This window comes from Lynx canadensis, chromosome F2 (assembly GCF_007474595.2).
Source record: "Lynx canadensis isolate LIC74 chromosome F2, mLynCan4.pri.v2, whole genome shotgun sequence".
In the NCBI taxonomy this organism is placed as follows: Eukaryota; Metazoa; Chordata; class Mammalia; order Carnivora; family Felidae; genus Lynx; species Lynx canadensis.
In genome coordinates this window covers 9,401,876-9,423,080 of record NC_044320.2, presented here as the reverse complement: position 1 = coordinate 9,423,080, position 21,205 = coordinate 9,401,876, and the positions used below count along the sequence as shown (strand labels likewise).

Sequence of the window (21,205 nt, the reverse complement as noted above, 5' to 3'; positions counted from 1 at the left end):
GATGGTGGCAGGAGGTGAGGCCTCTGGGAGGTCATGAGGGTAGCGCCCTCGTCGATGGGATCACCGACTTATTAAAGACACCCCAGAGGGGCGCCTGGGTGGCTCAGTGGGTTACGCGTCCCACTTTGGCTCAGGTCATGATCTCGCGGTTCGTGGGTTCGAGCCCCGCGTCGGGCTCTGTGCTGACAGCTCAGAGCCTGGAGCCTGCTGTGAATTCTGTGTCTCCCTTGCTCTCTGCCTCCCCTCCGCTCACTCACACACTCCCTCTCTCTCTCTCTTTTTCACAAAAACAAACATTAAAAACAAAGACACCCCGAAGAGAGTGCCCTTGTCTTTCCACCACGTGGGGACACAGCAAGGAGCTGGCTGGCTGTGAGCCGGGAAGCGGGCTCTCATCAGCCACCAAATCAGCCGGCACCTTGCTCTCGGCCTTCCCGGACCCCAGAACCGTGAGACGGAAAGGTTTGTTGTCTAATCCACCCCGCTGATGGTGTTTGTTATAGCAGCCTTAACGGACTGACATCAGTGAGGGCAGAGTTTCGGTTTTGCAGGATGAAAAAGGTCCTACGGGTGGACGGTGGGGACGGCTGCCTGACAAGGTGAGCATGCGAACACCACTGAGCTGCACCCTTATGGCTGAAATGGTGTATTTTACATCACGTGTAGTTTACTAGAACTGAAAGACTCGATACGGGAAAAGAAGGCGGCCCCTCTCCCACTGAGGTGGCCTGCTATGACTGCCTGGACCCTGATTTGGTTTTATTTCTTTTTTCAGCTGGTGTTTTTGGAGCACCTACTGTGTTTTACAGCTAGAATCCTAGAGGCCTCGACAGATCATCAGCAGAATAGCAGATACACACAGCCCCGTGGGCGCCGGGCCCAGGGGTCTTTTTCTCCGTGGTTTATGTCTATGCAGGCACATAATCCTTGCAACCACCCTTTGAGGTGGGTCCTATGAAACCCCCATTTTATAAATGGAACTGAGAGGCAGAGAAGGGACATGCAGTTTGCCTGAGGTTACAAATCTGGGATCGGACCCCTGCAGCCCAGCTGAGCCCCTCTGTTCCAGTACACCCTCCTCACCGGAAACGCAAGCCACGAGGTCACCCGCACACCACCTTCCCATCCCGCTGAAGTGCCCAGGCTTCTGGAATAGTGAGCTCCATCACAAGGGGTGGCTCTGTGCCTTGGTGATACCCCAGTAAACGTGCACTATTTCCAACGTCAGCATTTCCCGGTGCTACTTTTTTTTTTCCAGATGGAAGCAACAAGGTCCCCAGCTTAATTTGTTTCACGCAGTGACACTAATTAATGTTCCAAAAGCTGAGGCTGAGGAATTGAGGTATATGTCTGTGCGTGTGTGCGTGCGTGCGTGTGTGTGTGTGTGTGTGTGTGTGCTTGGGCAGCATGTGGTTTGTATCCGGGTAACTCATTTCCCCAACTTTTTTTTTTAATGTTTTATTTATTTTTGAGAAGGGAGAGACAGAGCATGAACAGGGGAGAGTCAGAGAGAGGGAGATACAGAATCTGAAACAGGCTCCAGGCTCTGAGCTGTCAGCACAGAGCCCAACGCGGGGCTCGAACCCACAGATCGCGAGATCGTGACCTGAGCCGAAGTCGGACGCTTAACCGACTGAGCCACCCAGGCGCCCCTCCCCAACTTTTGAAATGATGGATGTGGGGATTTTACCCGAGCCAAACCGTTAGCTCAAAAAGCAGTTCAGGCTTTCCCGAAGTCGTAAAAACACCGTACGAACCCCACAAGCGCGATAAATTCTCCAGCTTCCTCCATATATCTTTGCTTCGACTCATCTCTGACAGCGTGAATGCCGGGACTCTGAGGCCAGAGACATCAGCCACAGAGGGATGGCCTTTGGGGGCTAGTGGTTCTCAGCCAAGGGCACTACAGCCCCCATCAGAGCCTCTGGGAAAGCCTGGGAATGGCCTGGTTGATCACACCTGGGGGGTTCTAACGGCATCTTGTAGGCAGGACCCGGGATGCTGAAAATCCTGTGAAATGTGAGACACGGCTGCCCAGGGAGGAAGAGTTCCACCATGATGCTCCTGGTTCCTCCACCAAGAAACCCCAAAAAGTATCCAACGACCTCATTTTTCAGGGAAAGAAGGAAAGGCACAGAGACATGGCAGTTTCTTGCCCAAAGGTGCACAGCAATTCCAAGCTTAGAAAAAGCCTGACCCCTCCAGCCACACCTAATTCATCTTCTTACGGCTCAGCTACCCGCCCCCCCACCGCCCCACCCATCCACAGTCCCCAGCCGCAGCCACTGAGAAATGGTCACACCTGACTCACCGTCTACCGTTCTCGCTTCCAAGGCTCTGCCAACGTTACCCCCTCTGCCCTCAGCCCTAACCCGGACCCTGACACCACTGCATCGTTCTATGCCTAGTTCAAAGGCTGCCTCCTCCAGGAAGCCTGCCAGAGCCCTATCTCAGAACCAGCCCCCAGCAGTCTGCCTTTATTTTGTCTTCCGGCCTGTGTGCCAATCTGCCTCTGTATGCGTCACTGGTCACCGCTGCCATCAACAGTATGAAACCAGCTGCTTTACAGCCATTACGCCAGCCTACGGCCACTGGTCTGATGGGGCAGGTCCTATTTCGCCATCCTACTGATGAAACACTTGAGACTCAGGGAAGATAAGCAACTTTCTGGAGGTCACGCAGACGGCAGAATGAAGATTTGCTCCCACATCGGAAGCACTGACCAAGAGGCCACCCTCCCCCCCACGGTCATGTGCACGTCTCACTTCTGTCTGGACAGGGAGGTCTTTAAAGGCAGGAGCTTTGTCAAATCCATCCACCTTTACCTCATGGTGAAGCCTGCATCAGTGATGTCAAAGAGCCCAGAACAAGAGCCCTGCTACCCTGTCCCCTGGGCCAGGGCCCATTCACTCCATTGGGCCATCTCTGGCCCAACATGACCGCCCTCCAGGTAGAAGGCGAGTCGGGAACAGGGCCACACAGCGAGAAGTCTTCTCCGGTTTCCCACTTCCTACTCCACCCCCAACAACCAACTATAGTTAAAACACAGTAGCTCCGATCAGACAGGGATTAATATCCTGTCACTTCTTTTGTGGCTCAGCAAGTCTGCTTGGGAGGCGGCAACAGCAAGGCCCATCAGGGTGTCCAGGGCTTCCAGAACCATGTCCCGTGCCCTTAACCACTCTGCGTGGGAAGGGCAGTGGTGGACGCCCCTCTCCGCAGAGGGCCAGGCCTGGTAGCCATTCGAGCAGAGCCCGAGGACTGACATGACAGGAAGTCACTGATGACAGTGGGCATCTGTTATGGGCTCCCGGTGACAACGTACGGCAGGCATGTTGGTGTTTCCCTGGAAGCCACTGCTCCCCCTGCCCCTCCTAACAGAACCCCGTTTTGCCCAGCCGGATGTGCCGGACCCCAGGGAGTGAATCGGAAGGGGTCAGAGCCATTGATGGTGGTTCCCTTGGCCTTTAGCCCATCAGTCCGTGGAAGGGGAGCAGGTGACCCAGTTCTGGTCAGTGATACATGAAGAAAAGCGTACTGTCCCCTCCTCCCGTGCCCAAGGAATCAGTCAGCGGACGCCTGGCTCTGGTGGATCCATCCGGACGATGGCACGTGGGTAGGACCTGAACGCCATCCCACAGCGACATCATCATTGCATGGACACCGGTGAGTACGATGGGGGTGGGGTAAAGAGAAATAGCGAAAACCACCCTGGACTTGAAAGTGCATGACCTGGGTCCAAATTTCAAGTCTTAACGGTGACCCGCGGGAGCCATGACTGCAACCTGGCAAGGCCGAACTTCCATACCTCCCTGCCAGGTTGGAAGGTTCACATGCGTGCAATGCCTCGCTTCAGAATCCCCCAGTTTCCTTTAAAATCGACTGCCTTCTTTAGAAGAGTTTTCGACTTACGGAAACATTGAGACGATGGCACAGAGAGTGCGCGTATAACATGCACTCAGTTTCCCCCATTGCTGACATCTCAGACTAGTCTGGTACGCTTGTGACAACGGACAAGCCAACGCTGATGCGTTCTTATTAACTGAAGTCAGGACCTTATTCGGATTTCCTTAGTTTTTACCCGGTGTCCTTTTTCTGTTCCAGAATCACATCCAGCGTGCCACTTTGCATTTAGTTTCCGTGTCTGCACCGGCTCCTCTTGGCTCTGACGGTCTCTGGGTCTTCCCGCGTTTCAGATGACCTTGACCGTTCTGAGGAGCATGCATCGGGTATTCGGTAATGAGACAGGCGTTTTTCTCGGCACCCCTGCTTCCTTAGGAAACCTGAGTCAGGCTGCAGACACCCTTCTCCACACTCCTCTTAACCCACCCCCAATGTCAGTTCCTTCCTTGTAGCAGAATGCAAGTCACGAATTCTAGCAGAATTTCATGTTCAGGGCGACAACTTCCACGTAGAAATTACGATACCGACTTCAATGTTACTTTTCTTCACGGACATGTTTATCTTAGCAGGACTGCAAAAGAACAGCCATTTATCAGACACTGACCACGAGCCAAAACCAGGTTTTGGACTGTATGACAGTCATTTCTTTTCCTCCTTCCACCAACTAGGGGCACAAGCATGGTCCACGCTACCGAGGAGGAAACAGGTTTAGGCTTAAGCAGTTTGCTCAAGGTTACTCAGCTGAAAAAACAGCAGAGCCAGGATTCAAACCCACCCTAACTGTTACCTGTTTCTGCTTCTGTCGCTTAAACTGTGCACCTCTTGGGGCTGGCACTGTGCCCCTTTTACCCAGCACCGAGTATCTGGTTGTGCCCGGTGGGGCACTAGGCTCTGGGCTGCAGAGAATAGATATTGGCACATAAGAAATGGGCAGTGAGAAGGCCAGCCTTCAACCTCTTTAAATAGCCCAACCCAAGGTTCATCCAAATGTACGTTTCATGGTCTCACTTTCTCTTGCCCCTATTTCAGCACCTTTCCTTCAGTGTGAGCATCAATCAGACCTTTGGGTTCTAAATGTGTGACGCAGTCATGGTCACGGCCGTATGGAGGGAAACGTATAAAAGGAAAAATGGTCTTTAACCCTGCATGTATGTTGAAATCTACTCCTTGCTGATGGCAATCTTCCCTGATTCATTTAAACCATGTTGACAACTTTTCCCGAACCCCCAGGAGACTCGGTAAATGTATACACTGGAGTGGGTACCACGCCACTATATGATTATTTATTTACCTACTCATTCGGGAGCCCAACGAAGGCAGATGTATCGCCTATCGCTAGCCCAAAGCCTGGCATTTATAAGGCCTGAAATCAACGTCTACTGAATAATCCATGAGAGTTCCTTCAGTCCCATGAGCAGATGCTTGGACGCATGTATGTTACTCCTAAAGGATTAAGATTTTCCCAAGAAATATCTTCCCAACCATATAAGGTGTTGAAATCATGGCACAAAAAGAGGAGTTCAAGAAGAAATCTTAACATTCCCTCTAACATTCCAGGATCCTGAAGGTGAAGGTTAATTATTTCCCCCAGGAAGCCACAACGGAGCCAAAGGGTGGAATTCACAGGACCCCACTTCACAACCAAGAGCCTCCCATTTTCTCAACAAAAGACGTGTTTGTGAGAACAACGGGAATATCTATTTTAATCTTGTTTTTGAAAATGCTAATGTTTCTCACGTTATAAATTAGTAAGATTCTTCATTCTTTGAAAGTATCGCAAAAACCACTCAGAATTATACTGTCGGCAAGACCAAAGTTCTCCATCCTTATTTAAAGTAATTCGCCCTTCCGGGGCGCCTGGGTGGCTCAGTAGGTTAAGCGTCCGACTCTCGATTTCGGCTCAGGTCACGATCTCACAGTTCGTGAGTTCGAGCCCTGAATGGGGCTCTACACTGACAGCATGGAGCCTGCTTGAGATTCTCTTTCTCCCTTTCTCTCTCTGCCCCTCCGCTGCTCTCTCTCTCTCTCTCTCAAAATAAACAAACATTTGAAAAAACTAATCAAGTAACTCTCTCTTTTCATTTCATGAAAATTACTAAACTGTGAACACACAGTAATCTCAACAAGGATATGGCTCCTTCCCCCAAAAGAAAACACAGACAATGGCCGGGTTTCACTGCACATTCGAGAACTCTACAATCCCGGCATATGGTAAGAGCTCAGAAAGGTTAGCTATCACTACATACCGGGCACTGAACTGACCTATTTACACGTACTTTTAATTCAGATTTTTTTCTTCTTGAATGGCTTGTCCTAAATGAAAAATTAATGAGGGAGAAAAAACACTATAGAATTGCCATGACCCTTAGGCCACAAAGACTTCCTTTACTTAAGAACTACTGAGGAAACACAGAAACACTTGTGAACTTAAGTCACAATATTTCCTTCGCTTAGGAAGGACACGACGCGTGGCAGTCACGGCCGGACCCCTCCCATACTTCCCCAGAACCCACGGGCAGCACCTGTCAGACGTGGCCTTTGATAAATACCTTTGGCAAACAGCCCACACTTCTGTCTAAGGGATTTCTCTGAGAGGTAATACCCCGAGCCAGGGATGGATGGCGTTTGAGGACAATTCTGCATCGTTCCACACTGCAGTCCGGGGTCCCCGGGGGCTGAGCTTCAAGGGTCCCCATGGTAACCTGCTTGAAAATGCATCCATGGCCCTTTTCTCCTTCCTGTTGGATTTCCTTGCCTTTCCCCAATTTTACTTATTTCTCTCATTTCTTTCCTTTTTTTTTTTTTTTTTTTTTTTGGAATTCTCTCCTAAATCGTGCATTCTCAACAGGGATGGTATTGCCTCCAAGGGGGCAAAATCAGTTCTTAGGGGAATGGCTGGGGAAAAAAAATCTTGTTCTTTTTATATAGATATACATACAGTACAGAAAGAAACACGCAGTGTATCTGCAGTATGAAAATGTCATGGGTGGGGGCAATTATGGAAAAAAAGTGTCTTAAAAAACTGCTCACAGAAGAGATCATGAAAGTCAGACTAAATAATCCTGTGCCGAATAAACCACTTGCATTGGGCTCCTTGGCCCCGGGAGCTTCTGGAAGAACGCAGGCGAAGGTCCAATGTTAGCACTCTGCTGAGTACTTGGATGAATCACTTCATGTAATCCATTCAACAACCTGGAAGGCAGGGAGCGTTAGGTCCATTTTTATCAAATTGGAGGTAAAGTGACGTTTTGAAAACTACACAGCAAATCAGCCTGAGACCCAGGGTGAGAACTCCGGACCCCGGGTGGCTGAACTCTCAGCCACACCTTAGGACCATCCTGAGTGTTAACCCCAACGTGGCACAGGGAAATGAATGTCAGTTCCTGCTGTTCATGAAAATAAATCAGGTTTCCATGAATGGACTAAGTGGTGGTGCTGTCCCACAGGTGACATCATTTAAAAAAAATGTTTTTAAGTTTATTTATCTTGAGAGAGAGTGCAAGCAATGGAGGGGAAGGGAGAGGGAGAGAGAATCCCAAGCAATCTCCTCACCATCAGCACGGAGCCCGACGCGGGGCTCGAACTCCCGAACCGTGAGATCGCGACCTGAGCCGAAACCAAGAGTCGGATGCTTAACCGACCCAGCCACCCAGGTGGCCCAGCCATAGGTGACATTATAAACAACCCAAATGGATTATAACATCAGTTACAAGATGATGGTTTTGAAAGCCCCACCTCAATGTTGAGCTCAACGGAAATCAGAGACTCCTTGACACAACAGTTGAGAGGACAGGAGGTGGGGAGGGGTGGGGTGGAGCAAAGGTGCTCTGGGCCCTGGGAATTTCAGCAGAGGAGAAACCCTCCTCGGCGAGAGGCCACCTGGAGCCTGTGTATGGACGCCTGATCAGCCTGCCCCCTGGCTCGACTCTTCTGTTCATTTGATCCAGACCCTAAGCCAGTGCAACCCAGAGGAATTCTGTTGTAGCAAAACTGTTCCATTGGTATACAGCTGTTGGAAGGTCAGGAGCAGAAGCGAATGGGAGCCGGCCTTGGAAGAAGGTCTGACTGAGTTCAAGTCTTCCCTTTGCCAGCAGTGTGACTGGAGGCACGTTTCTAACTGCTCTGGGCCTCAGTTTCCTCTTCTCTACAGTTCCTTCCAGCTCTGAAGGCCTCTGGGGTCTATAACTGGCCAAGTGCCCCTCTCAGTGCCGGGTCCATAAATCCCATACATCGCTGTCACGTAACTACAGCTGATCAGTTTCACTGGACTTGCTGATTACGAAGGCCTTCTGGTTTCATTTTCTGGACCGACACCAGCAGGTGGAGAAGCATCCATGACTGACACATGTGGGGTGGGCCAAAGCAAAGGCTGGGATTCTAAGGAAGGGTAGGAGGAGGGAGATAAACAGCGTGATAGTGCTAAGTGATTTTCCATTAGTACAGATGGCCCGGACTGGATGAACGCATTCCCCTAGCAAAGTGTTTCCGAGTCACGTTAGGTAATATTTCATCCCATCCCTTCCAAAAGACACCCACAAAGGCAGAAATGGGCTTGAACTGCTAAAGCAAGTTTTTTTAAAAGTTAATTTTTTATTTATTTTGAGAGACAGAGAGCAAGTGGCAGGAGGGGCAGAGAGAGAGAGAGAGGAGACAGAGTCCCAAGCAGGTTCCACATTATCAGCGTAGAACCCAATGCGGGGCTCGAACCCATGAACCGTGAGACCATGACCTGAGCCGAAATCAAGAGCCGGACACCCAACCGACTGAGCCACTCAGGTGCCTCTAAAGCAAGGTGGCAAAGAATCCAAGGGCCAATGGCCCAGAAATGCTCTGTCAGGCTGCCCGCTCCTCAGGAAAGCCAGATTTAGCAATTCGTAAGAAAGGACTTGCTGTAGGAGCTATTGTTACTCACACATATAAAGCAGGAATCTCATTAATGTTGCCCAAGGAGGGATATAATAAACTATGAAATGATGCAGGAAACATTGGTTATAATTGATACGCTGGATTTATAGGCCCCCAACTCAACCGTAACACTCTTACAGGGTCCAGGCGATTTTAAAGGTCTCTAGAAGGACGGGAGGATGGAGAAGAGGAGAAGGAGACCCTAGCCCAGGTCTTCAGCATGGAGGGAAGCCCACCACAGGAGGAATCCAAGAACAGCTGATGTACGGGACGCTCTGCGAGCCACACACACCTTTATTCTTCCTCAACTCCGCGCAAGAAGCAATCTTCTTCCTGAATTCCTTCCCACTTTGTTCTCCCAAGAGAACATTTCAAACAAACTCTTCTACTCCTCCGTGGCAGAATGAAAAGTCCCGCCCAACAAGGCCACAGTGTGGATGGCACCTGATGACACCTGAAAACCCGAGGTGGCCTGAAACCTCGGTACTGACATCACCTTGTCACCTGCAAACCTTGTCCTCATCAGTCTCCCCAAAGGTGACCATCTTAGGGAAGCTGACACCCCTGTAGATGTACGGGCTAGGTTAGTACATCTGGTTAGTTAATCTAGTTAATCTAGTCAGTTAGTTAATGGGTTCCTGGTATCGGGTAATGCAGCACAGACAGCAGTGAGGCAAATCCGTGTGTGAGCAGATGCTCCAGACAGAAAGGTCCCAACCATGGGCTCCCCTGATCCTTCTACGGCTTTAAGGAAACGCTACCTCCGGGTGTTACACGACCATAGCTTCCAGAATACTCCCACCCGCATCGTCTCAAGGGATTCTCACATCAATCCCATGTGGCAGGTATTTGCAGACTGTGGGACTAGTGAGGTGTCCGAACCACACAGTTAATGCTGTTCTCCTAGTGGCGCATCCAATGTGTTTTTTTTTTTTTTAAGTTTATGTATTTATTTATTTGCTTTAAGAGAGAGAGAGAGAGTGCACAAGCGGGGAAGGGGCAGAGAGACAAGGAGAGAGACAAAATCCCAAGCAGAACTCCACTGCGTCCGCGCAGAGCCTGCTGTGGAGCTCGAACTCACGATCCTTGAGATGGCGACCTGAGCCAAAGTCAAGAGTCAGATGCTTACCCGGCTAAGCCACCCTAGTGCCCCCACCCCAGTGCACTTCTGACAAACCCACACCTGTCTTGGGCCACCCCAAACCAGAACCACATGGCACCATGTCTGCAAGGGGGTCTTAGTCAATCCCCATTCGAAGACCTTTCCCTGGCTTCTCTCCACGTTGCCCCATTTGAAAGAGACGCGACAAATTTTGTTCTCATTCTGTCAACACTTGAAGACGCAGACAAAATAGAGAGCGCGGGGCCTCTTGATTCTTTGGAAAATACCGCAGAATCCTGGCTGATCTATGAAACTTTTAAACGCCAAGGGAATTATTTTTCACGAACACCAAGTTGAAAGGGGGAGCTTCCTAACCATGCAAGAATAAGAAGGTAGTATTCAAGTGTTTTTTATTATTACTTTAATATGAAATTTATCGTGAAATTGGTTTCCATACAACACCCAGGGCTCATCCCAACAGGTGCCCTCCTCAATACCCATCACCCACCCCCCATCAACCCTCAGTTTGTTCTCAGTTTTTAAGAGTCTCTTATGCTTTGGCTCCCTCCCTCTCTTTTTTTTTCCTTCCCCTCCCCCACGGTCTTCTGTTAAGTTTCTCAGGATCCACATAAGAGTGAAAACATATGGTATCTGTCTTTCCCTGTATCACTTATTTCACTTAGCAATGTTTATAGCAGCACTTTCAACAACAGCCAAACTATGGAAAGAGCCTCAGTGTCCATCAACTGACGAATGGATAAAGAAGTTGTGGTCTGTATACACAATGGAACACTACTTGGCAATGAGAAAGAAGGAAATCTGGCCTTTTGTGGCCACGTGGATGGAACGGGTAGTATTCAAGTTAACTGCATGTAGCTTTTGGTTCTTCAAGCAGGAAAGGAAACTTAGTCCTCAGCTGGATACACAGGAGGACCTTCCTCCTCTCCAGCCCCGTAAACCTCCTTTGGAGAAAGCTCCCTTCACCCAACACAGGAGGCTCAACAGAGCGCGGCCTTCGTGCATGACTGGTTCCACATCTGCATTCTCTCGCTGCATTGCTAGACTACCAAATTTAGTTGCTCAGGTCCCTCTTTCCAGAGGAGAATTATGGCTCATCTGCCTCCAGCGTGGCACCTGAATCAGCATGTGTGGTCTTGAAACGAATGACTTTAGCACGCTACGTTGCACCCCTGCACTGTGTGTGTGTCATTACCCGGGCACAAGCCCCAGGTGGAGAGAAACTTGAGGCACGTTCTTTACAGCATCCAGGAATCTAAGAGAGCCTGTCCAGCTTGGCCAACGGTTTTCAGGCCTGGCTTCATCTGGAATCACCTAAGGCCCATGCCTGGATCCCCAGAGACCAACAGTATCAATTTCTGGGGTGGGGCCTGGTTCTGTATCCATGTATGTGCTCTGTGCTGTTTGTGCAAGTTCAGTGTTTTTTAGAAAAAAAAAATTTTTTTAAGTTTTTATTTCCTTATTTTGAGAGAGACAGAGACAGCGCGAGTGGTGGGGAGGGGCGGAGGGAGAGAGGGAGAGAGAATCCCAAGCAGGCTCCACACGGCCAGCACAGAGCCGGATGCGGGGCTCGAACCCACAAACCGTGAGATCATGACCTCAGCCAAAATCAGGCGTTGGATGCTTAACTGACTGAGCCACCCAAGGGCCCTTTAAAAAAAAAAAAAGTATTTTTAACTTTTTATTTCTTTAATTTAACTTAAAAAGTTAAGAGGAGTATAATACCCACATATACTCTCTTCACCGTGAAGGGCCCTCAAGGCTCATCCATGTTGTTGCAAATGGTATGGTCTCCTTTTTTATGGCTGAACAGTATTCCATTGTGCATACTTAACCACATTTTCTTTATCCATTCACCCACCCATTGGAAGCGAAGACTGTTCCCTTGTCTTGACTGTTATAAATAATACTGCAATGTCCATAGAGGTTCACATTCTTTATTTTTTTTGTAATATTTATTTTTGAGAGAGAGAGAAAGACAGAGTGTGAGCCAGGGAGCAGGGGGCAGAGAGAGAGGGAGACACAGAATCCGAAGCAGGCTCCAGGTTCCGAGCTGACAGCACAGAGCCCGACGCGGGGCTCGAACTCACAGACTGCGAGATCGTGACCTGAGCCGAAGTCAGACGCTCAACCGACCGAGCCAGCCAGGCGCCCCTCAGCTCCCTTAACCGAGACAGGTCTCTTTGTTTTTACATCAGGGACCTTTGGAAGAGTCCGTGCCAGGCAAATTGCAAGACTTCGCACAATGTGAATTTGTTTATTATTTCTTCATGATTGGACTCCGGTCATTTTAGGCCCCACGGCAGGTATGTTGTTCATTTCCACTGTATTATTCAGGAGGAGGGTAGAGGCCGTTTGATTCACAAATTGATGACCGGTTCGAGAAAAGTCTGCCAGGTTTTTCTTAAGGTACCTTCTCGCCTAGGTGGGTCACACGTATGTCAAAGTTTGAAAAGCCTTGTGCCTCAGTGTGTAGTCTGCAGACCAGCCACACTGCCTTCCCCTAGGAACTTTTTTTTTTTAAAGGAAGCCCTACGCCCAATGTGGTGTTCGAACTCACGGACATGGAGATCAAGAGTCATATGCTCTACCGACTAAGCTGGCCAAGCGCCCCTTCCTTGGGGACTTTTCAGAAACACAGCCGTACAAGGCACCTCTCCCAGGAAGGCAGAGTTTGAGTCTCTCCCTGTTACCTATCTTCCGCATCGTCTTCCGTTGGGGACAACAGTGACGCGGTGCAGACAGCCCTGTGACCCAGGCGGGACACCCTTGTGGGATCCCCGTTCTGCCGCTCAGGTCGCTCCAAGAGTCTGAGTAAATCATGCAGGTTCTCAGAACCTGTTTCCCCCTGTCAAGGGGAGACCCCGTAGTCTCCCTTCCAGTGCTGAGGCCACCTGACGTGAGCCTGGCTCCTGGACAGTGAGACACCAGGCACCTGCGGTCACAGGCCCGCCCAGCACACGGCCTCACGGGGGCCCAGAGACCTGACACTGAGGGCTGTTGCGGTCAACCCCTTCCTCGACGTCTTCATCCGACTCCGGTGGTTGGTATCATAAAAAAGTACCATAAAAAAAGGAAAGGCAGAAGGAAGGCAAGGCATTCAGAAAACCACAAGAAAATAACATGAGGTTATTAGAGAGGGGAGAGGGGTGAGGGGCGTGGATCCTATGAGGGGGGCCAGGGGAAGGCAGAAGATTGAACCGACTGAGAGCAGGAGCAAAAAAGGAAACAACGTTTACTGAGTGCGTTGGAGGAGGTCACCGAGAGGACATGACCGCCGGGTGACCCGTGAGCTGGACCTCACCGCCTCCCTCGACCTTGGAATGTGCGCACTGTCCACGGTTCCCACAGTGGGAGCTGAGCCAAAGACGCAGCCTTGAGAGTAAGGTGTTGCTCAGACGGCTGTACTGCGTATGGGACTGAATCCCATTAAGGACTCTCTGAAAACCTTTAAGATTCTGGAGGGCGGGCGGGGAGATCTGCTCAGCTTCCAGCACCCACGACAAGCCTCGCAGATAAGTTCCCTTGCTTATTAAACCTGTCGGCCTATGGATCTGGAGTGGCCCGCCTCTCTCTTTGGTCTCTCTCTGCCCTCTGCACACGGGGCCAGTCTCAGATTTAACCCCCGGAACGCCCATGGTTGCAAACCAGCACAGCGTCATGTTTAGGTGTTATATATCATCACCTCAACTGAATGTCAACCCTGGGAGGTTCGCGTGATTCTCTCCAGATCAGAAACAAAGAAACTGCAAACCAGGAAAGTGAGCAAACTGCCCCAGGTCCCACAGCTAGGAAATGGCAGAGTTGCATTACACCCAGGTCTGACTCCACGGGGGCGCCTGGGTGGCTCCGTGGGTTAAGCGTCCGACTTCAGCTCAGGTCCCCATCTCACAGTTCATGAGTTCGAGCCCCGCGTCGGGCTCTGTGCCAACAGCTCGGAGCCTGGAGCCTGCTTCGGATTCTGTGTCTCCCTCTCGCTCTGCCCCATCCCCACTCATGCTCTGTCTCTCTTGTCTTAAAAATAAATTTGAAAAAATTAAAAAAAAAAAAAAACTAAAAAAAACCCAGGTCTGACTCCAAAGACCAGGCTCTCACAACCCAAGAAAGGATGACCCAATGATAGCACGCCTCATGCCTTTCAGGATGGCTATGATCAAAACAAAACAAAACAAAACAAAAAAAACAGAGAAACAAATGCTGGTGAGGATGAGGAGAAACTTCAGGCCTAGTGCACTGTGGAAACATAAACTGGTGCCACCACTGTGGAAAACAATACGGAGGTCCCGCAAAAACGAAAAACAGTACGACCCTACGACCCAGCCATCCCACCTCCGAATCGTTATCCAGAAGAATTGAAATTAGGGTCTCAGAGGGGTATTAGCACTTCCATGTTTACTGAAATACTATTCACAACAGCCAAGACGTAGAAAGGAACTAAATGTCCATCGACAGATGAATGGATAAAGAACCCGGACAATAACGTCCATATTAAATTTGACAATAAATTTCATACTAAAAAAAAAAAAAAAAGCACCTGGAATCCTGATAGGCTTTTAAAAAGAGGGATCTTTAGTCAACATGCTAATAAGTCCACCAGCTGGGCTTTTCCTTTCCAGAGCAGCTGCTGGGTCCTCGGGCCCCACCTCTCATGATGTCCCGGGGCTCAGCCCACCTCAGGGTTAAGGTTAGGTTTAGGGTTGAGGTTAGGGCTGGGGAATGCAAACAGGGGGTATTTCTTGTGACCATTTGCCCTCGCTCTGTCAACGGGTGAGCGAGTGATCATACCCGGCCGGCTGCAGGGGGGTGGTGAGGGCAGCAGGAAGCAAGTGCAGTGTCAATCCAGCAAGATGAAGCCAGCATCTCTACACTGACAGGCTAGGAAGGGGGAGTCCCCGGAAGGTGCCAGAACAAACAGTGGTGTGTGCTTTTTTTTTTTTTTTTAAGGCTTATTCATTTTTCAGAGACAGAGCGTGAGCGGGGGAGGGGCAGAGAGAGAGGAAGACACAGAATCGGAAGCAGGATCCAGGCTCCGAGCTGTCGGCACAGAGCCCGACTCGGGGCTTGAACCCACGGACCGCGACATCATGACCTGAGCTGAAGTCGGACGCTTAACCGACTGAGCCACCCGGGCGCCCCGGTATGTGCTTTTAGGGAGACCTTATTCATAATCAACCGATGAATCCTGAGGGCCTGACGTTGGGCTAATTTCACTCAGATGACAGCGGAGTGTCGTCATCCCCAACGTGCAGGTCGTGCGAAGTCACAGACACTTCAGTCAGTCCGGACGGGAGCTCCAAGTCCAGCACTTTCTCTGCAACAGCAGAATCCTTTTCAGGCTCGGGTTGCAGAGAAGGCACGGGCCACACTGGGGTCAAAGCCTGGTCTCCCACCCTTTCCCCCTCCTCCCCTCAGTCCATTTTAAGACTTCTGCGAGCTATTCTTTTTTTTTTTTTTTTTTTTAAGAAGTTCTGAACTCAGTTCTTTTTTTTTTTTTTTTTTTTTAGTTTTTTTTTTCAACGTTTATTTATTTTTGGGACAGAGAGAGACAGAGCATGAACGGGGGAGGGGCAGAGAGAGAGGGAGACACAGAATCGGAAACAGGCTCCAGGCTCCGAGCCATCAGCCCAGAGCCTGACGCGGGGCTCGAACTCCTGGACCGCGAGATCGTGACCTGGCTGAAGTCGGACGTTTAACCCACTGCGCCACCCAGGCGCCCCTCTGCGAGCTATTCTTATCGCTAACGTCCTATAATGTTGACTGTGCCTATGTGTTGTGGTGACAATGGTGGTGACAGCAGGAAAGCCGCACAGAGCACAGTTTGGGTTCACGCGCGAGTATTCTTCCGCTCACCCGTATACTAAATGCTCACCGAGTAACCACCACGGACCCCGCAGCCCGCGGGAAACTGAGAAGGAAGCCAGAGAACGCCACGGCCCAACTCTCGAGTAGCTCTCAGTTCAACGGCAGAGACGGGCAGGCAGATCAACCCAACGCAATGTGCAAAATCCCAAAGCTGGGGGCACTGCAGAGGAGGGCAATTCTAGCTCAACGTGGGGCGGGGACGGCCGGGTCAGCCGAAAGCTTTCCGGAGGAAACGACACCAGAGCTGGGCCGAGGGTGACAGTGAGTAGCCAGGAGAAAATAGGGATGGTCATTTAAGGCAAAGGGAGAAGACTGGGGGTGAGGGTCTTTGGTTTCCGCATCTGCTGTATCCTCTCTATTTAGGACAGAAGGGAGGGAAGTGCATCTCACAGAACTGGTTCATTTAAAAAAGAAAGAAAAGCTTGTGCTAGCGTGTGAACCCGTGGTCAGCCCAATTTCCTGGCCCCCCTCATGCCATTAGCTACAGCCCAGAACAGGATAATGGATGCTTCGGAGCACGAATTTCAGTGCCTTGCAAAACCCTGAATCATCAATGAAAAGTTCAATTTGTCCACTTGCCTGCACTTCCTTCTGAGCTGGAGGAGGGGCGTACGATGCACCCACTAACTAGGTATGCGATTCCCGGTCCATCAGAACCTGCGTTCCCACCAGCACCTTCGCCCCTCTCCACGTTTCCCTGCCACTGTGCTTCCTGGGTGCTGACTAGCCCATTTTGATTCCAAATTCCATTTCTAGCCATTGCCAGCCGGGAGCCAGCAAGTGAGGGCAGAGGCGCTCCTAAGAGCCCCGTGTTACCGATGGGGTGAGGGGCACCCAGGGATGCCTAGTGAAATACCCAGAGCCCCCAGATTGTTGGCAGAGGGTCAGAACTGGGATCCAGGCTCCCAAAACAGGAGTTGATTCACTGCATTCGGATGTGAACATCCAGAGCCGTAGCCGTGTGATCCTGGACAAGTGGTCCCATTGAAGTATTCTTACTCTCACCTATAAAGCGTAGATAGTAATTCCCACCTCATAAGATCCTGGAGAGCGTTCAATGAGATAAATGATCTGCATGTCTGAAAGCATCTGGCTGGGCATACACCTCTTCCTCATCCCACACTCTCAGATTTTCCTGGCCCTCTCGGGGAAACTGAGGCTACAGGCTTTGGCAGTCTCAAACCTGCTTCCGCGTGATGGGATAATTTGAAAGAAGGATAAAATCGAGACTCTGTCAGTAACAGGCCTTAGCTATGCCTCCTCCAGGCCGAACAAGGCAGCGCAGGGGTGCTAGCTGAGAATGGTGGGAGGAGAAGAAAGAAAGAGGTACCCCACAAGCTGCCGTGGGACCCCAGGGTTGGAAGTCAGCCAATAAATGGTGAGCGCCACTTATATGCAAAAGGCAGGTCGAGTCTGGGTAGGTATGTTTGTGTGCATTCAAATCATTGTAGTGCCTTTTTTCGTTATCACATTCCAGTATTAATTTAACTAATTAGCCAATTTAACTGAACCCCCTTCAGTTCAGTTTAACTAAATGCAGTGCTAGAAACAGAAATGAATGTATTTTCAATCGCTTTTTACCACCTGAAGAAAGCAACTAGAAGATTCTGGTAACCCTTCTCTCCAGCCACTAACACCTGCAAATTCATGCAGAAGTGGATGCTGGAGTCTGGACCATCCAAAATCCATGTTCCTGGCCGGATGCCCCCCCCCCCCTGCCAGCTCCTCCTGGCCGGATGCCCCCCTCCTTCCTGCCAGTTTCAGGGAGGCATCCTCTCCAGGCTTCTGCAACCTCTCCAAAGAAACCTGTTGCCAAGTCTGAGGTCCTGTGCAGACGCCCCCACCTGGTGGCCAAATCTGGAAAAGCAATTCAACCAAGGATGATTGGCAGGCAGCAACTCCAAGGCTCCCTGAACTCCCTGGGACCACATCCGTCATGGGTCAAATGCAGGAGGACACAGAGGAATATCCACCACTGAAGGCACAGGAGGGGCCAAACTTATGACCAATTCTCCACGAAAATGCTGGTAACGTACAGCTTCCCAAGAAGCAGCCATCAGAATGACTAAGCCACAGACAGGAGGCAAGGGGTAACTGGAAATGCCCTGCCAGCCCTGGGGTGTGCGGACAGTTCTGATTTCCTCTCTTGGGTGGAAAGTCACCATTTACATCCTCTCTCTCTCTCCCCAAGTATAAGATTTTCTGTCCCAAGTGTCAGGTGCAGAAGGGAGTTCCATCTTCCTTCTCCGGCAACGCATTTTCATCCTGACTAGCAAGGAGGCTCTTTCTAGGGGAAGGGTGCCTCGGGTCGAACCTCCAGCCCAGGCCCCTTCACATGGCCCGCACCCCTGTCCAGCCAAGGCCAGGCTAGGGGCAGCAGCTGAGGTGGAGGGAATATCAGGGCCAAATCATGCAGGTATTCAGCCAAAATAAATTGCGGCCCTCATCTCTTGGCACCGTTAAGCCCCAGCTCTCCAGGTTCGATCCTGAGATATTCTCATTCTCTCGTACTCTCGCTCTCGTGTTCATTAACTCCCGTAAAAATAACCCAAAGACACGCATTTTGACCAGTCCCAGTTAGAGCAACACCAGGTTCTACACCAGGATGGAGCCCTAGGAAGGGCAGCACAAGCAAGCAACTGATACCCGCGCTCATGCACACGCACGCACACGCGCGCACACACACACACACACACACACACACACACCCCACTATGGGCAGTGTTCCACTCCCATCCCCAACTCCAAGATGCATCATCTAAACTCCGTAGCGATCCCAGGAGAAGGGACCCACCCCAAGCAGAAACGGAGCATAGGGGAGGATCCGCTTTATGCTGTTCAACCTCCACGTTAATTGGAAAAACCACATCATTCTTTTAAGCTTCGATACCAACATCCGGAGAAGGTGCCATAAATGCGCACCCGCGCGCCCACAGACATGCCGATCCAATCTCCAAATTAGCTGGGTAATCACGCTTGCATCGCTCAAGCCCTGGTGTCCAACACCCAGAGAGTGGCTCACAGACACACGGACACGCACAGCGGAGAAACACTGAGGACAGACCGGTGTTCCCCCTCGGCAGACGGGCGCCCCTGGGCTTCGAAGCCCCGGAGCCCTCTCGGCTCCGGCCCCCGCCCCCGGGCCCAACCTGCGCCGCCGAGCGGCTGGGTACTCACACGAGCGCGTGGTAGAGCAGCGCCCAGCCCCGCGGTCTCTCGAGGGCGTCGTAGATCAAAGTTTGGATGCGTCGGTACTTGGCGTTGTTCCTCTTGACCGGGCGGCTCAGGGGGGTCTTGGCCAGGAGCCCGATGCCCTGCGGGGTCCTCCGCAGCCCCTCGTCGCGGCCGCCGCCCTCCAGCAGCAGGGTCCCGTCTTTGTCGGCTCCGGCCCCGAGCGCCAAGGTGACTTGCTCCACGTCGCCGGGCGCCAGCCCCACTTTCCGCTCCTCGTCGCCGGCCGCCGCCGCGTCCCCTCCGGCCGGGTTAGCGGCCCCGCCGCCGCCGCCCCCGTCGCCGCCGCCGCCAGCCGCCCCCGCCGCCCTGCGCGCCTTGAGCCCCATCTGCCTCGCCCCCGCCGGCCGCTTCGCCTTCTCCGCTGCTGCTCCGGGAAGAAGGGGCGCTCGGGGTGCGTGGATGAGGCGGCGGCGGCGGCTGCAAGCCCGGGAACTCCAATGCCATGATCCGCGCGCCGCTCCCCACCCACCCCCCCCCTCCAAAAGCAAGCAACGGCGGGCCCCCCGGGGGGCTGGGGAGGCCGGGCAGCGGGAAGGGGGTCACATCCCGCGCGGGTCAGCCGCGGGACCCCGAGGGGCGCGGGCCGGGCACTGCGGGCAGCGGGCGAGGGCGCGCGAGGCTGGCGCGGAGGCGCTAGGGCGCGCGGCGGCGGGAGCCTGGCACCGGCGCTCCGGGGCGGCGGCGGCGGCGGCGGCACCCGGGCCGGCGAGCCCGAGACAGCATCGCAGTTTATTTACAAGCCCGGTGCCAACCGCCCGCCCGCCCGCCAGCCACACGCGCCGCCGCCGCCTCCGCCCTCCCCCGCGCTCCCCCCGCCGCGCCCCTCCCCGCCCGCTCCAGCCTCAGCCCCGCAGCCGCCGCCGCGAGCCAGCGCGCCGCGGGCCGAGCGCACGCCGCGCCCCCCCCCTCCCTCCCTCCCTCGCCGGGGTGGGGCCCCATTGTCCCGCCCCGTCGCGGCGGGAGGCCCCCGCGGGGCCCCGCCTCCCCCTCCCGCCGCCCCCCACCCCTGCGCGTCCTGCGGGCCCTGCGGGCCCGTCTGCGCTGCGGTCGCCCGCGCGGGGCTGTCCGCGCTCCCCGGGGCGTTGGGGCTTTCCCCGGGGCGGGGCGCGGGGGCCAAGAGGGGAAGGGGAGGCGGGCCCGGGGTGCCGGGCGTGGGGCGGGGGGATTCGTCGGTCGGCCTGCGGCATCGGCAGCTTTACGTTTTCCTTTCGCCTCCCAGTCCTGCCGCTTGGCTTTGGAAGTAACATCCAAGTTGCCGGGTTGGCCGAGGCCCAGCGCGGCGCGAGCCCACCGACCCTGGGCGGCGCCCTGTTTGGTTTCTGGTTCATGGTGGCTAGTGCTGCTCTCACCTCCCTTGGCCCTTGGCCCTTGGCCCTTGACCGCTCGGTGGAGCAGAGGGTTGAAGAGAGAGAACTCGTGGAATTGGCTTGGCTCCTAACGTGGGCTCCAGCAAGGCATTCCCTCTCTTGCCCGAGTCTCTGTTCATTCATTCAGTTACTAAACCCCAAGGGAGGGAGCTTCCGCTAAGAGGGGCCATGTTCTCCCACCCGGACACAGCGGATCCCTGCGCTCCAAGAGTGCATTCTAGAAAGGTGGAAGACAGTACCAGAAAACATAGTGTGATTTCCAGCAGCGGCCAGTACTATGAGGAAACAAATTAGCCTGCTGTTGTTAGAAGTGGGAAGCTTCCTTACATTGGCTGGTCCTGGAAGGCCTCATTGTGAGGTGACATTTTGAGGTGAGACCCAAGCGGCAATCAGGGGCAACTAAGGAAATGTCAGCAAGAGCCTTCCAGGCAGCAGAACCCCAAGTGCCTAGGTGTGGCTGGAGCGCAGTGAGTGCAGGGGAGAGCAGGGGGAGGTGAGGCCACTGTTGGGCGGGGACTAGATCTTGTTAAGTCACTGGCAGAGGACAGTGAGGGTCCAGCACTTTGAACATAACTCCCCGCTCCCTCCCTCCCACAGGGCCACCGCTTTCATTCCTGCTGCCCCCTGGTACCTGGTGCCTCCTTGCCTTCCCACTCTCTCCAGGCTCCCTGGCTGGCTTGGACAGGGTGGGGAGGGGAGGAGCGGAGAGCAAGGCCAAGTCAAGGAGCTATCCCTAGTGCATAAGAGAAGAGCCATCCGAAGGCCTGCAAAGGACTGCCAGCTCTGGTTTGCCTGAGAGAGTTTGCCAAGGAGA

At 52.8% G+C, this 21,205-nt stretch overlaps 1 protein-coding gene and 1 long non-coding RNA gene across 2 annotated transcripts in view; both read right to left on the bottom strand.

The window, feature by feature from the left end:
• Positions 1-19,365, bottom strand: part of KCNQ3 (potassium voltage-gated channel subfamily Q member 3) — a 312,495-nt gene extending 293,130 nt beyond the window's left edge. The window contains exon 1 of the mRNA XM_030304291.1: positions 18,968-19,365. Within this exon, the coding sequence (XP_030160151.1) occupies positions 18,968-19,350 (383 nt within the window). The 5' untranslated portion in view covers positions 19,351-19,365. The remainder of the gene's footprint in view (positions 1-18,967) is intronic.
• Positions 1,921-14,263, bottom strand: LOC115506328. The gene is made up of 3 exons (XR_003966319.1): positions 14,178-14,263; positions 13,433-13,436; positions 1,921-1,934 (listed from the first exon to the last, which is right to left on the bottom strand). It is a non-coding gene; the product is annotated as an uncharacterized LOC115506328 (long non-coding RNA).
• Positions 19,366-21,205: the final 1,840 nt, after the last annotated feature.